The following is a 17,110-nucleotide window of genomic DNA, read 5'->3' on the forward strand; positions in this document are numbered from 1 at the left end:
TTTAAACTACAACAAAAAGAAAACCAAAAAAATCTTGCTTTTTTCGTACTTTCTGAAAGTTAAGAAAGTTCAGTTACAGATTTGCTGTTCTGAACTGTTTGGAAGTTTTTAGAAGGCCAGTGCTTGCTTGGGCTAAAGGGAAGTTTCTGTGTTCACCAGTGGGAGTGGTGAACACTGAACAGCCTGCCTGTCCCTGGAGGAGTGGTTACTACCTAGAAGCTGTATTTTTTTGGCCATTTCGGGTCAATTCTAAACTCCTTGATCTCTCTCTCTTAAAACCCTACAACTCTCTTTTTGCGCGGTTTTGCACACTGAGCAGCATCGGGCAGCGCCGCCTAAACAGGTTTAAACTATTCCAGGCTCCACAAAGTCTGCTCTTCACTTTTTCCCTTAGAACTGTTCAAACTCTCAAAGTAATCACTCTATTCTCTTTCTAAAGCCCTGCACTTGCTCAGCTCTTATAAGGAAACACTAACTAACTAAAGCACTACACCCTCCTTGACTTCTCATAAGTATTAGACTCTCGATTGGTCCTTCCTGATCAAGTGAAAAATCAGTTCCCTTCCCTAATTTGATCAGTAAAAAAACAGTTCCCTATACTAATCTGGTATGTCCAAGGGTCAGTTTCAAGGTTACTCTCCAGTCCAGCTGGTGAATCTGGGAATTTTGAGACAATGTTACAATTGCCTTATGTACACAGACAACCCTCTCCTCCTTCCAACAAACTCTAATACATGTGAGAGATGCAGTTACACAGCCAAACTGGAGGCAGAGCTCTCTCAATCCAAGACTGGCACAGTTAGTCAGGAGGAAAAGTTAACCACCCACACAACAAATCCAGTCTCACACAGACCTATTGCATCTGCATACCCAACACATAAACACACAAAAACATACTCGGAGGCTCTAAATAAAAATCTGCCTAAACAGCAAAGACCTCCTAAGCAGATATCCAAGCAACAGCCACCCCTCAACAATACCCACGAATCACATATCTCACAAAATCAGTGTGCCTCACAGTCACAGCCCTTAAGGCCAAACAACACACCAAATACACTTGTTATAGGGGACTCTGTTGTCCAGCACACTGACTTCCCGCTCACCAGACTGAACAAGGAGAAGGTCACTGTAAGCTGCCTGTCGGGTGCCAGGATCCGCCACATAACGCAAGCACTCAGGTCACTCCAAAGCAAGTACAAGTATGACTCCATCATTGTCCATGCTGGTGTGAATGACCTGAGACGTACCTCCCTGGACTACATGAAAAGAGACATAGAGGAGCTCTCTGACCATGTACCCCAGGCTGGTATGACCCTGACCTTCAGTAGAATCTTGCCCTCACCAAGAATGATGCCACAGTATAAAGACAAAATGATCAGTTTCAACAACTGGCTAAAGTATTGGTGTCATTCAAAGGGGATCCAGTGTCTGTCAGCCTGGGATGACATGCTCGACAAGCCACATTGCTTCGCTAGGGACGGCTTGCACCTGTCACCCTTGGGCTTTCGTATACTGGCCAAGGCTTTTGCCACCCTCATAGTGCCTTTTTTAGGCAAGGCTCAAAGGACAAACCCACCTCCATAGACAACCCAAGGATAAAAAAACTAAAGGTAATGCTACTCAATGCCAGAAGTCTAAACCTCAAGATACACGCACTCAAGGCTCTCATCAGTATGGAGAAAATCGATGTCTGTGCAGTAACAGAAACCTGGTTCAAGGCTCCTGAGAGCACCCCAGCACTACCAGGTTATAACTCATACCATGCGTTTCGGCCCCAAAACTCAGACCGAAGCACAAAAGGAGGGGGAGTATCTATATTCATCAAAGATACCTACACCTCCAGGTTAGTGGCACTGCACAAAGCATCGGAAACCATCCATGTGCAACTATCAGTGGGCAAAACTGCCTTTCAGTTTGTAGCCTGCTACAGAACACCCTCCCTGTTACAGGAACCCCACTTGGCATTCCTGAGAACACTGGAGAATATGAAGGTCTCTCCAAACACTATGTTATTGGGTGACTTCAACTACCCAAACATTGACTGGGAAAACTACTCAAGCCCAAACACCCTCGCCCAACGGTTCCTTGAATTTATAAACTCTAACGCAATGGAACAACTGGTCACCGCTCCCACAAGAGGGAACAACATATTGGACCTGGTCATCACCAACATGGGGACTCTATGTTCCACACCAGAGATAAACCCCTCATTGGTAAGATCAGACCATAAACAAATTTCCCTGGACATCCACATCCCATCCCCACCCCCAGCCAAGGAAATCACTGTAAAGAATTTCTCAAAAGCCATCTTTGCACTTCTCAAGACTGAGGTGGAATCCTTCAAAGCCCCTGGGCCAGAGGATAATACAGCCCAATCCACAGAATCCTTTACAAATGCATTGTATGAGCACCTGCAGGAATTCATGGCTCGTGCTATCCCAAATAAAACCAAGACTCACTCCTCCAAAAACAGGAGACCGGTCTGGTGGACCCCGACCATAAATAAGCTATACAACAGAAGGTGGAAGCTACTACATGACAGAGCAAAATCCCAAAAAGGAAAGGCATCTCTGATCAGTATTAGCAAGAAACTTCGATCCCTCATAAAATCATCAAAGGCCAGTTTCGAAAGAAAAATTGCCCTAGACACTAAATATAATCACAAGGCTTTCTTTAGTTATGTCAGGAACATGAGCGGAAACTCCCAGATATGCTCTGAATTGTTGCATAACGATACAAAATATACCAAACCTACAGACATAGCCAACATCCTGGCAGACAGATTCAGCACAAACTTCTCCCCCCCTTCCCCCCCAAAGGAGCAAATGCCTATCCCAACTGAATGTAACCTCCCTGACATCACAGATGCACAGGTGAAAGCTGCCCTCTTCAAAGCAAAAAACACAGCATCTATGGGACCGGACGGTGTCCCAGGCTGTGTCTTACATGAGCTCCAAGAAGAACTGAACCCTCACATTAAGTCACTGTTCAAACTTAGCCTTACTACAGGATATGTACCCAAAGAATGGCGTACAGCTACAGTGGTCCCACTCCACAAAGGTGGTGCCACAACAGACCCCAGAAACTATCGCCCCATAAGCCTGACTAGTCTGGTCTGTAAAGCTATGGAGCGTATTATCATGGAACTCATAAACAAAGACATTGGGAGCCTCCAGACACTGGACCCTATCCAATTCGGTTTTGTTAAGGGCAGATCTTGCCTCTTAAACCTAGTTGTTTTCTTTGAAACAGTTACCAAAGCCATAGATGAGGGCAAGGTAGTCCACACAGCCTACCTGGACCTCACAAAAGCCTTCAACACAATACCCCACTCAGGCATCATAAATAAGCTTACCAGCTTAAATATCAACCCCTATATCACAAGATGGGTTGCAAACTGGCTCAGAGATAGAACCCACATGGTCAGAATCGCAGGTACCATGTCTGAATCCAAGCCAGTTACAAGTGGCGTCCCACAGGGCTCAGGTCTGGGACCTCTCTTGTTCGGTATATACTTCTCTAAGGTTCAGGCTGACACGGGGGGATTATGGCTGACAAAGTTCACAGATGACTGCAAACTGGGGGCCATAATCGAATCTCCAGCTGACACAAGCATCCTCCAAAAGGGTCTCACAGAGATGGATGCTTGGTGCCAGAGCCACAGCCTCAAGCTAAATGCTAAAAAGTGCATAGTCATCCCCTTTGGGAAAAACAAGGTGCCCACAAATTACCACATAGGTGGTAATCCATTAAGTACGGAAGAAATAATTAGAGATTTGGGGACCAACGTAGATAGTAATCTCTCCTTTGATAATCACGTTGCCAAAGTGGTTAGAAAGACCTTCTATATAGGCCACCTTATCACGAAAGGGTTCGTATCTAGATCAAGAGATGTCATTGTGCCCCTCTACTCGTCACTCATCAGGCCCATAATTGAATACAATGCCCCTTTTGGGATGTACCTTACCCGACACCTGCAGCAACTGGAGAGACCCCAAAAGTACCTCACCAAGAGGATCTTGGGCTACAAACAGATGTCCTATGCAGCTCGACTAAAGAAACTCCAGCTCTACTCAGTTGCTTACCGCCTACTCAGAGGCGATCTATGCCTGACGCACAAAGCCATGTCAAACCCAGAATTAAGGGACATGCTCCACCTCAAAAAATCCAAGTCCCTTAGAGCTACACGCTCCAGGGACCTAAACCTCAGCACAAAATTAATAGGACATGCTGGAGGGACAGATTCATTTCCCAGAGTCTCCCCTCATCCCAATTCATGTTAGACATAGCCCTTCGCTGACCCTCTTCAAGCGAAATTTGGACGCGTGGATAGGAAATCGCAAATTCACCCCTGGGATCTCTCCTGTGTCCCTGCTAGACAGAGGCACAGTAAACTAATCTTAAAAGGGTACCTTCTGTGACCTACTTTACAGAGGCACAGTAGGCTAATCTAATAGGGAGGCGGAAGCCAAATACACTCTGGCTAGGCTTATAAATGCCCTAGGGCAGATAGCCTAGTGTCTACCTATGAAGCTATGAAACTAAGAGCCACCTGCATATCTGTCCTTCCAGGCACTCCTGATCTGCAGCTGCAGCAAACTACACAACAAGGTGTGTCTGTTGTAGTGGTATATTCATGTACACCATATGCGTGCCACAATGGAGGCTTAGAGGCATACTTCTGTGGGTGGAAAATGGTGTCATGTTTATTCATGCTTTCACAGGGTTTTCTGGCAGAAGGTCTAGCACAACAGAAAAAGACAGGGTTGATAGCAGGGCAGCTGTGACTGATGAAGATGGTGACACTCACCTGGAATGCTCCGATGGAAAAGTGGCACTGTCAGCATACTACAGGAGAAGTGGCCATGTACATATGCCAATATAGAGGCTACTTTGTAATATAGAGGCTACTTTGTAGGCAAAAGTGAGCACATAGTATTAGCAATGCATGACAGACATCTAGTAACTGTGAGCCCTCTCCCAAAAGGGCTTCACCTGTGACCCTAACCAACACAATATGTGACATACACACCACCAGTGAGCTAGACATACTTACCATATGGGATAAAGACAGTGGGGGGAGATGCACTGCCACCAAGAACCAGGGCTGTCCCTGATATAGATACAAATCTGGGAATAAATCATCAGATGTGCAGGTCAGTATTCAAGGCACAGAAAACTACTACTTACAACTACTACTTACAACATTCTGGAGACAATGAGTGTTCTTTGAGACTTGTGGGATGATATTCACCACCTGCACAAGGTCATAGAGTATAGTGACAGAGAGCATAAATTCTGCTCCATAGATGTCTCCATAAGATACATAGGAACCACCATACAGTCTGTCACAGCAGGCCATGGAGTCCATGGCTGGGGCAGAATCCAAATGTGAGGAGGTTGGGAGCAGGCCATCCCAAGTCAGACTACACAGACTTTTGGTGAGACATCATTGCAACCTGTGGGCACATGGCCTGTCATCTCTGATCACGAGTTTTGTCCAAGTCATGGGCAGCAATTCTCCCCCCATCTCAGTGTCAGGGATGTCTCGCCAGATTAGGCATGCAAGGTCCTGTATCCCTACCCCTTCCTTGTTGCCTGTAGACACCAATCCTGCCTGCCTTATTCATGCTCATTCTCCATTGTCCATGTCAGAGGTGTCCATGTTCATCAGCCTCAACATATGGGATGCCTCATTAGAGTGCACATACATGGTCTCATAGTTCTATCACTTCCCTGCCACAGACTACATGTTGGCTACTGATTACACTTTTTGATCACTGGTTTCACTGCATTGCTGTTTGTTACTGATTGTTCTATTGTTACAGTGTTTTTAAGCTGCTGCTCTACAGTACATAATTGCAGCCTACTGGATTAAACAATCTGATATACTTTTGCAGCTCATGCTGATTGCTCTGCTGTTTCTGCATTGTAAATATTTATTCTACAGTTACTGCACTTAGGCAATTGGGCTGGACTACCTGTTGTTTACTTCTGCTACTAGATGGATAGAGACCAAACTAACCTATTATTTTAGCTACTGATTTCTCACTTGATCACACTTTTGATCATTGATCATTATTGCACTGCTTCTTGAAATGACTGTTCCATTGTTACAGAACTGATGCTACTGCTCCCAGTTGCTGTACTTGAAACTATTGAATAAGACTACTTGATTTAAGTTTGCCGTTTCTTACTGTCTACTGCTTTAACATGGATTTTACATAAGAAGTTTTGATGGCAATCTATTTTAATAATTCATATGCTGATATCAAGTGTAATCTTTCCTGCAGAACTAGTTTTCCCTTTTTGGTTTTGTACTTCCTTAAGCTGAGTATATCCCATTGTTCTTCTCCAACTAATCATACCCCAGGTCACAGTTCCCGTCAAGGAAGTACAGTGTGAGTATTTCAGAGGAGCCCTTATTACCACAATGCCAGCCTTACTGCTGAGGAAGAGGTGCTAGAGCCAGGCAGCCACAGAAGATTTTCTGGGCACCAAACACTCCTACTTCACCTTTTCCCTCACCATATGACATACACCCTTTACAGGTGCACTGACTGGGTAGCATCACCCAAATTTAGAAAAGGCATGAAGGAAAATTGTGTGTGGGGGTGAGGAACAATTACGACCATTTTAACAATGGTAAAACAAGTGACTTAGCATATAGAATGGGCATATGCACATGGAAGGTAGCAGCTCAGCATAATCATCAGAGGTGTAAACAGAGACTGTAGCTATTTTGGGGGAGTGCAGGAGTGGGGTAATTATACTATGTATCTGAAAGCAAATGCAGTTAATAATTATTGTTATAAAGATTTTCATAAGAATTTGGCAAGAGTTCTGAAGTATTTGAGTCTGTGATGGGCTGGCCAAAAATTTCTTTCACATCCCTCAGATGGAAGGTACAGGGTTTAAGTCTCACCTTTGGGACAGAAATTGGCTAGACTCAAAGAAATACAAGATCTAGGGACCTGAATTTTCTCTGCGATTAAAACGGAGAATGCCGGACAAGCAGATATGTGTGCCAGAGACTACCTCTCCTATGGAATAGGGTTCCCATCCATATGAAGCTGAGTTTCTCTATTACCCAGTTTAAGTACAACCTAGACAAGTAGATGGTAATAGGACATTTACACCGGGCCTGGCACCCATGTCCCTTATGAACAGAGGTAGCTTATAAATCCCTGGCCCTCAATATCCTATTCGGATACAGTACATCGTTATTCTTTCTGGAAGACTTGTCTAGGCTTAGAAAGGCCCCCCCGGGTCGTTAGCCTAGTAACAATCTATGAATATGTATAAAAGTAAAGACAGTTAATTATCAATATTAAAACAATCATTTATATTGCTTGGCAGGGGAGCTGCAAACTATTTTTTTCAGAGTAGCAAGCTAATATACATTACTGTGGCTGTAACTGCTTCTACAGTCATCAAAAGTAGATATCAGAGATATATATGAATTATGACTGCCTTTGGCATGACAGTGGGGTAGACAAACTGTATATAGGAAGTAACTGCAGCAGTGATGCTACTCACCAATGAGGCTGTAGTGTATACATCTGAAAGCTGCAAGTTGAAGTATGTTACCATGGCCATAATTTATTTCATATTCAAGACAATCAAACATATGAGTTGTATATAAAGTGCTGATATTTTTTAGGAGTAATACTGGGGGAAGTAGGCTGTTGGTGTGAAAATAAAGTCAGCTACATTATGACTGTTAAATTAATAATTAGTATAATTTGTCACATGGAACTTCATTGTGTGTCTGAGTATAGCAAGTCAAAAAAAAATTCTAGTGACTGTAATTTCTTTCAGAGCCATCACAATCAGACATCAGAGGTGCTGAGAGAAAGACTACCTGTTTTGCAGGTTGTAGGCTAAATATGTAAAAGCAGAGCCAGTTTATTTATTTACATAATCATTGTTAAAATTGTCATTGATATGGCTTGTCATGGGGTCTGCAGTGTATGCAACTGGGAGTAGTACGCCGAATTACATTATTGTGGCTTCTATTTCTTTTACATGATTACAGTCAAGCTTTAGAGGTTTACCCATCAAAGTGGTTTGACAGCTGTTCTTGTTCCTGGATTGTGGTGGTACAGTACCATGACTCTGCCATAGGTATGCAAAGTTTCTCAGTGTCATAAATCACACAACACTGATTCCAGAAACTTGGACACTAAGTAGAGTTTTGACACCGAAAACCTGTAAAAACTTTGAAAAAAGCATGTTCAAGCAGCTTCATTCACTTTGCCCCTCAACATTAGGGACTGTGCCTCCCAACCCAGCTACTTGGTTATATACACTAATTTCATGACTGCTGTATGTGGAGTATTGTGAAAATTCTGTGATAATGCAGTCTTGAACATATTATATACAATTTGGCTAGGCTGACAGTTTCAATCTTAGTATTCAGAGGATTGCAATTTCAGTCCTCCAAATATTGATGGGGCTAGATATTTATTGCATAATGGTAATGTGCCCCCTCCCCAAATTTTATTAAGTCTTGTATGTGGTCCCTGAGCCAAAAAAGGTTGCATTCTCTTGCTCTAAGCTGCCCATATGTGAGGTGTGTGTGTGTGTGTGTGTGTGTGTGTGTGTGTGTGTGTGTGTGTGTGTGTGTGTGTGTGTGTGTGTGTGTGTGTGTGTGTGTGTGTGTATACGTTTGCATGTGCAAGTGAGAGAGAGACTCTGTGATAAACTCGGATAATGTCAAGGACTGAATGTCTGTTTTATGCCAATTACTTCCCCGAACAGGCTTCAGCTCCCCATCCTAAATAGAATGACACAGGTATCAGAAAGGGCAAGTATGAATTAATTGATTTTAATTTTTTATGCAGTGGTCTTGAGTGGTAACTTATTCTATGTACATGCTGAACATATTTCACACACCCATGTTTGTCAATCAGAATACTTATTTTTCTGACCCTGTTTTATATTATGTTCACACACACACACACACACACACACACACACACACACACACACACACACACACACACACGCACACAATTAGGCTTCTAGATAAGATCTAGTCACTCTCACTCAAAGGGACACTGCTGTTTACAGTTGTTGAGACTAGAAAGTTTAAATTACAAAACTAGAAAATAAGAACTGAATGTTTCTATTGCCTTCACACTTATATTTAGTAGCTGAGGAGTGTGTTGGCATCTTTGGCAAAGGTTGATTTTCTTTTGGATCTCAGCTTTCAGTTGAGGAGGATGAAAGTCTGAGGAACTGCTCAGGGTGCCAGATGACCTAGCTATCGATCTGTATAGTATAGTGAAGTCTCTGATGAGGTTACTGGTGTTTGTAATATTCACAAGTTTAAAATGAAATTAAAAAGCTTATTTTTCCTGAATGCTAATTTTGGAGCCTTTGTATGCTAACTTGATTGCTGGGTTATAATTTTTTAAAGTTTACTGAATCCATATTATTTCACTTTGAGTAGCCAACTTGATGGCAGCTACCTATCATCCTTTTTCCCCTACAAAAGTGCAAGAATCCTGAAGAATCTACTTGACAAGCCAGCCTTTGAGAAAATAAATCCCTAAAGGAAATTACAAATAAACTATGGTATTCTAATTTATCAGCCTTACCTCTTGGTTTAACTCCACCTGCAATAAATTGGTAATTTACACCACCTTTTCTACTGTAGCAGAAATGTTAAAGAAGTTGCAGGGAATCTTAGAACATTTTAAGTTCAATTGCCCATTCATTCCATGGTCTGAAATATTTTCTTTGCTTCTGTTTCCCCACACAAAAGACTGACACACAAGGTACATCAGCATTCATTTCAGATTTATGTAGAGATTCTTCCTTACTTTCTAAAAATGTACAATGATACTTAAGTTACCATAAGGTAGGACCACAGTGCAAAATCTTTACCTTAATGACATTCAGTTCTACTTCAGCTGCTACTTTTCCATGAAGTTAGCCTCTGCAAATATTCATTATTCTTCATTTCAGCCTTCCACTGACTCAAATTCACTTCACCGTTCCATTAATCCACTAATTGCTCTTTATGTGTATGTTAACTGCTGTATACCTCATACTATTATTTTGACAAAAATACATAGTAATAACAATTTTCAGGTTCAGAGAGTTCAGAATATATAACACATTTACAAATTCAAACTTGTGACTAATGCATTTTTTATTTCTTCATCAGCAGCACTGCTCATGATGCTTCGTTTACAAGTCCTTGCCCTACTACTTATATCAGTCGGTGCTCGCCTCACCCAGAACCCATCATTAGACTCACAATGGCAACTCTGGAAGAAAACTCATGAAAAGGAATATAATAATGAGGTAATTATATTGAAAACAATGTATCTTACTGGTCATTCTCCAAACAGGTGTGTTAAATTTAAAGTTATGTACTTACCGTAACTTGGCATCTGTGTTGTCCATTTTCATTCTTCCACACTGATTGGTTATGGATCCGACCCTCAGATCTGACTCAGTCGCACAGACTTGGATCGAAATCTCGAGCTCTTCCCTCTACCCATAATGCTCTATATTAACCCCTACTCTTCAGATCTAGTTTGCTGCCTTACTGCCCACTGGATAGTAGAGACAGGATAAGCAGAAGAAAGACTGAGGCTCAGACCTAGAACATTTATGTTCCAAAGTTTTCTGGAGATCCTTCTAGTAGTGACAAGGCTGAGGGATGTATGGGAGGGAAGATGAGGAAGAATGAATATGGACAATACGGACGCAAGTTATGGTAAGTACATAATTCTAAACTCTGATGTTGTCCTTTTCATTCTTCCTCACTGATGGGTCAAAGTCCCCAGCTATGTGTTTCTTGGAAGGCCCTCAAGGAAGGATATGCCGAAGCACTGTCAAGCTAAAGGAAGCCTTGTTTCTGGAGACAGTGTCCAACTTGTAATGGGTAATAAAGGTAAGAGTCTTTGACCAGATGGCTGTAGTGCAAATATCATTAATTGACATTCTAGAGGAAAAGGCCAATGAAGTAGCCATAGATCTGGTGGAATGGGCTCTGGGAGGGCAAGGCAATTGCAAACCTTTTTGGGAATAAATCAAGATAATGCAGTGCGTAATCCATTTAGCCAGGGTAACTTTGGAAGCTACCTGATCTAGGTGGTTAGGTGAGAAGGATACAAATAGCTGGTCAGACCTCCTGTACTGCTTTGTTCTGTGAAGATAAAAATATAAATGTCTATGAAAGTCCAGAAGGTGTAGCAAATATTAAGTGGTTTGATAGTTTCAGTGGGCATTTTAGGTATAAAGGAAGGGTTACTGCATAGAGAAACCAACGTAATGGGTATGGCTGATAAGGCCTGGAGTTCAGAGATTCCTCTTGCCGAAGTGATAGCCACCAGAAAGATAGTTTTGAGAGAAAGAAATTTCATATCACAGTTGTTTGTCTTTAAAAAGTTTCTGTGTTAACCCCTAAAGGGCCACCACTGGGTCCTAGGGGGGAGGAGGGGTCTTTTATGGGAGGTCTAAGGAGGAAGATTCCTTTCATAAACTGTTTACATAGCCTAGAATTTGAAAGAGAAGTGGATTCACTTCCAGCGTGGAAATTGGATATTGCTGCTAGCTGAAGTTTAATAGTGAAGAAGCTAGTCCCTTCTTTAAAAAGAGTACTGAGGAAAAGGAGGATGGCAGAAGTAGGTGCTGAAAAATGGTCAATGTTCTCTTTAGAGGCCCTTATAGACAATCTTTTCCATTTGCTTTTGTAGACTTTATTAGTGGAAGGCTTCTGAGAAGTCAAGATGATGTCTCGAACAGGAGGAGTGAGCCTGGGCTGTTGTATTATCACTGGAATAGGAGAAACCATGAGGTTAACTTGAGGGTGTGGAGATTGGTATGATGAAACTCTGCCGGGTGAGATAAGAGGTCCTGACTGCTCCAGTATCCATGGAAGATATTTCAGGTGAGACAATAGGAAGGAGAACCATACCTGTAAAGACCAGAAGGGGGCAATGAGGATGACTGAGCTCTTCAGCCTGTTTTCTTTCTGCTAAAACTTGGGGATCAATGGGAGAGGGGGATGGACATAAAGGAGCCCCAGGGTCCAATCATGAACCAGAGCATCCCTTGGCAACTCCCCAGGAGGGGGATAAGAGCAAAGCACTTGTGGCACTTGTTATTGAGGGGCGAGGCAAAAAGGTCACAGCAAGGCTGTCCCCAGTGGCTGAATATCATGTTCACTGCTGACTGATTGAGAGACCACTCACTTGTGAGGAATCAGAATGGACCTGCTGAGTCTGCCTACCAGTGTATTGCTTTTCCCCAGTATGTGTGTTGCAATTAGAAAACAGTCTGAAGAGATCACCCATTTCCAGACCCTCATGGCTTCTCTGCACAATGGGTAGGAATGGATTTGTTTGCTGATGTACCAGACTACTGACATGTCTGTATGCATAGCAATAGTCCCCAGAGGGAGAATGTCCTGAAAGGCTTGCAACGTTAGAAGGATTGCTCTCATCTTGAGGACATTTATATGCAGCTTGGTCTCCGGTGGGGACCATGTGCCTTGGACCATCCTTCTCTTGCAATGCACCCCCACCCTAATTGAGAGGCATTCATGATCATTGTTGGTATGGGGGGGGGGGGCAGCCTGCCCAAAAGCAGTTCGTCTGGCTGTATCCACCATCATATATGACATTTGCAAATTGGGGTGAGCTTGATGGGAACAGATAGAAGCTGGTAAAGAGAAGACCACAGTACCTCCAGGGTCCACTGAAGAATTTGCATAAAGAATCTTGGGGTCTATATTAAATCCAGGAACGCTTAAATGTTCAAATCTCTAAAGGTCGACCTGTAGAGATCAAACAGTTAAGCGTTTGAATTTCTTTAAAAATTAAAAAAAAATCACAAGTCAAAAAAAAAAGCTAAAGGGTATAAGCAGGGGGGCAAGCTCCCCCCACCCCCCTACTTAAATATACCAACTCCAAGATCGCACTACAGTGTAGGGAATGGCAAATTTCCCATTTCTGCACTGTAGTTCACTGAAGTGCGATCTCTGAGTTGGTATATTTAAGTAGCGGAGGGTGTGGGGGCGCAGCCCCCCCCCATGTGGGGGGTGCAAGAGGCTTGCCCCCTGCTATAACCCTTTCTTTGTATTTTTTTTTATTTATTTTTTTACAACTTTGAACATTTAACTGTTTGATCTGTAAAGGTCGACCTTTACAGATTCGAACATTTAAGCGTTCGTCATTGTAATATAGACCCAAATCTTGCTAGAGGAACTAAGAATAATGGTTGCTGGCATAGACCCAAGAACTTGCAACACTAGTTTTGCTGGTGGGGACAGAGGGCATAGCAAGTCCCAGGTTTATATTTAAAATGCCAAGAGAGGGTTCAGCGACCACAGGTTGTCGGATAATGGTTGGCCAACCTGTGTTGCCAATCCTTCAGTTGTGCGAGACTCATTTCAGTGAATGCTCAGTGCATTCACAAAGATGAGTTCTGTCTTTTAACTAGAGATCGCGGTACTGTGGGGATCAGGAAATTTCCCCTTTTCCCCCACTGTAGTGTGATCTCAGAGTTGGAATATATAATGTGCAGGGGGTGTGGGGGGGTGCAGCCCCCCACGGAGAGTACAGTGAGGCTTGCCCCCTGCAAAATCATCATGTCACTTCTTGTGCAGTGTAGGACTGCATTTTGCCAATGTCAAGAAAGGTCGGATTCGCACAAGGATGTGTGTTTGCGACATTCTGACTTTATCGACATTCCATGTTCAACTTCTTGTCGACATTTCAGGTGGGTTTATCTTGTGAGTGTCGACTATAAGATAGTAAACCCAAGTCCCACACCTGACTTCTCTGAGATATGATGCAGTAAAGAGGTAGTGAAACTACTTGACTCATTATATTCAGTTGAGTTCCTATGAATTCCAGACTGTACAGGAGTCAGCTTTGATTTTTCAAGATTTATTGTGATGACTAGGGAGTTGGCGATCTAAAGGAAGTAATCTCTGGCTTGTAAAAGTTGATGCCTTGTTGGGGCAGTGAGGAAGCAATCATCTAGATAGGGAAACAACTGGAAGCCTTTGAGCCTCATGTGAGCTGCTATGACTGCCGTATATTTGGTGTACACCCGGGGGCTGTGGTGAGCCAAAAGGGCAGTATTCTGAATTGGTAGTGATTGGTTCCCAACCAAAAGTGCAGGTGTCTCCTGGAGTGCCTGTCTATTTCGATGTTACAGTGCACATCCTAGAGATCTATTGAGCACATCCAATCTTCCTTGCACAGAAGAGGCAGGATGGACTGAACAGTGACCATTCAGAACTTTGACTTCTTTACATACTGAATCAGATTGCTTAGATCCAGAATTCGTCTCAGGTCCCCTGTTTTCTTTGGCACTAAAAAGAAGCAGGAGTAAGTTCTGAATTCTATTTATTCAGGTGGGACTTCCTGGATGACTCTTTTTCGTAGCAACTTTTGAACCTCTTGAGCTGCATACTCCCTCTGACTGGGTGGAACATCGGGGAGTTTCTTCACTGTGATAGGAAGCGGAAAGGAAAAAGTAATGTAGTAACCTCTGGAAAATTATGCTTGGCACCTATGCATTGTTTGAAAGATTTGTCTAGGCATTTAGGTGCAGGGAAATATGACTCCCAACTGCCTCAAGAGATGGACAGTTGGGCAGCACTTTACCTTTGAAACCTTCTCCTCTAACTCTGGAGGAAGTGTCCCCGTGTGGGTCCTGAAAAGGCCCGTGAGATTTCCTGAACCAACTTTCTTCCCTCCTCACTGGTTTCTAGAAAAGGTCTTCTGACATGTAGAAAACTTAATTCCCATGGCAGACAGGGTCTTTCCTGTTCACTGCAGGTAAGCGTATCTTTCACAGATGTTCCAAAGAGAGAGGAGCCATCAAAGGGGACATTAATAAAGGATGCCGTAAGGGGTTCTGCAAAGTCACATAGCCTCATCCAGGCATGTCCCCTTTCAGCTATGCCTGAACTGGCTGCTAATGAGATACCTTCTGCTGTATGGTAGATGAACCTTATCAAAGAATTAGCAATAGATGATAGAGTAGCCAGTTGGGGAGAGACCTTCTTGTGGTCCTCTGCTGACATGGTCTCTCAGCAATAGAGTTGGAGAACTCCTTGATCAAATCTCTTTGCAAGCAGGTACTGTTCCAAATAGTAAAATAAAACTCACTAGATACACACAGCACGTAACTCTTTATTTAGAAAAAATGTGAGTGCTTTCGCAGAGTCCTCTCTGCTTCATCAGACAAATTATAGCAGTTAAAACTTCATTTAAATAGTGATGCATCATGGCGTCAACCAATCAATTCCATTTTAAAATCAATACACCAAATAATAATAGAAGAAACCTTGGAGTTTAGGCCAGGTGGACTGTCTGCTTGGAACTTAATAATCCATTCTTGTTCCATAGCTTCAGTATTGTTAGTAATATTTCCACCTCATTTATTTCTATGGACAACACTGAAGCTATGGAACAATAATGGATTATTAAGTTCCAAGCAGACAGACCACCTGGCCTAAACTCCAAGGTTTCTTTAAAACCATTTCTTAGAAACAGGGCCTTGAAGCACTGATGCTCTAGTTATTTAGTATTTTTTATGCTTTTTATATAGCTTTTAATATTGTAACTAGAACATTTTAGAAATGTACCCCACATTATATACAGCCTCTATGTGTTTTTATATGTGTTTTTTATATATATTTATATGTGTGTGTATATTTTTATACCTTAAGTATTATTATTTGGTGTATTGATTTTAACATGTAATTGATTGGTTGACACCATGATGCATCACTATTTAAATGAAGTTTTAACTGCTATAATTTGTCTGATGAAGCAGACAGGATTCTGCAAAACGCTCACATTTTTTTCTAAATAAAGAGTTACATGCCGTGTGTATCCAGCGAGTTTTATTTTATTTTACTTATTGCTTCTTCTTTATTATCGCTGGTTACTTCATCCAGAGTCGAGAACATTATTTCTATATTTTGAAACTGTTCCAAATAATTTAACAACCTCAGAGCAAAAGTAGCTGAGGTGTAGATGTACTTCCCAAATCTGTCCATAGCCCTGGACTCCCTGTTTGAACAGAGGAGCTCTGTTCAGGTAGCTCCTTCTTAGTAGCTGCAGCACAACAATGGCATCAATGGGGACACCTTTGCTCCAATGCGCTCTTTCTGCTGGAGGAACAAGAAACTTATCTGGACACTTGGGGATGGGCACAACGGTGTCTGGTTCCTTCCAGGCCTGGCAGAAAACTAGGTCAATAAGTCTGTCCACTGGGGAAATCACCCAAGATGTAGATGGGCCTGCCCCAGAAGCCTCTAAAAAACACAGACTTCTCAGAAGAAGGTTGGAAAGACTAACCATCTTTCTGTTTTAGGATTGACAGAATGTCCCCAAAGGAGACATCATCAGGTGGTGATTGAGGGGCTCCCTTTCCCCTCATCAAAGTCGGTGTCTTCAATGAGGGACTCAATCGGGGAGTCTATGTGCCTCCTCTTGCATGTCTTCTTTCAAGGTACCTCCTCCATGGGATGTTCGGAGAACATATTGGAAGAATGGGGAAAACCCTGTGGAGAAAGAGTATGGAGGCTTTCTAGTGTAGGCTGACTTGAAAGGAGCAGGAATGATGGGCTCAGGGCTTGGACCGAATGCAGGACAAGGGATAGGATCCAAGATGTGAGAAGACAGATCTCTATGCAACAAAAAAGTCTTTTTCACTACCTGTATGGCTAACAGACCCAGGGAAGCCTCTCCCAACCTCCCTGGAGACAAAGCAGCTGAGGATGAAAGGTCGGGACTCACAGCAGATCCAAGCCCTACAAAGAGAATCAGATCTGAGCTGCCGAGGGCCAAGGCGCCAAGAGGTAGAGATGGATCCGACAGTGTCAGAGCTGAACCCAACCTCTCAAACCCGGCTCTGACCTCTCAGATCTGAGAACTGCTTTGATCCAACAGTATCAGAACAGGGCTGATCAGGGACATTGTTGGAGTTGAGGAAGGAGGTTTCCTTGGAACTGACAATGACTCTGTTGGGAATCTAGGATCCTGGGGCTCCAAAACCACAGGTCAGATCACAGAAGGAGATTGAATAGGCTGAGCTGGGGCACTCACAGATCCAAGAGGGGATG

General features: G+C 42.9%; 1 protein-coding gene across 2 annotated transcripts in view; it reads left to right on the forward strand.

The window, feature by feature from the left end:
* Nucleotides 1-17,110, forward strand: part of CTSS (cathepsin S) — a 328,334-nt gene that overhangs the window by 81,836 nt on the left and 229,388 nt on the right. The window contains exon 2 of one of the 2 annotated variants that reach the window (XM_044080053.1): nucleotides 10,178-10,317. In XM_044080053.1, coding sequence (XP_043935988.1) covers nucleotides 10,189-10,317 — 129 coding nt within the window. In that variant the 5' untranslated portion in view covers nucleotides 10,178-10,188. The remainder of the gene's footprint in view (nucleotides 1-10,177; nucleotides 10,318-17,110) is intronic. The other variant, XM_044080052.1, reaches the window with a different exon arrangement.

The sequence above is a fragment of the Protopterus annectens genome, chromosome 8.part0 (assembly GCF_019279795.1).
Source record: "Protopterus annectens isolate FY-2018-M chromosome 8.part0, PAN1.0, whole genome shotgun sequence".
NCBI lineage: Eukaryota > Metazoa > Chordata > Ceratodontiformes > Protopteridae > Protopterus > Protopterus annectens.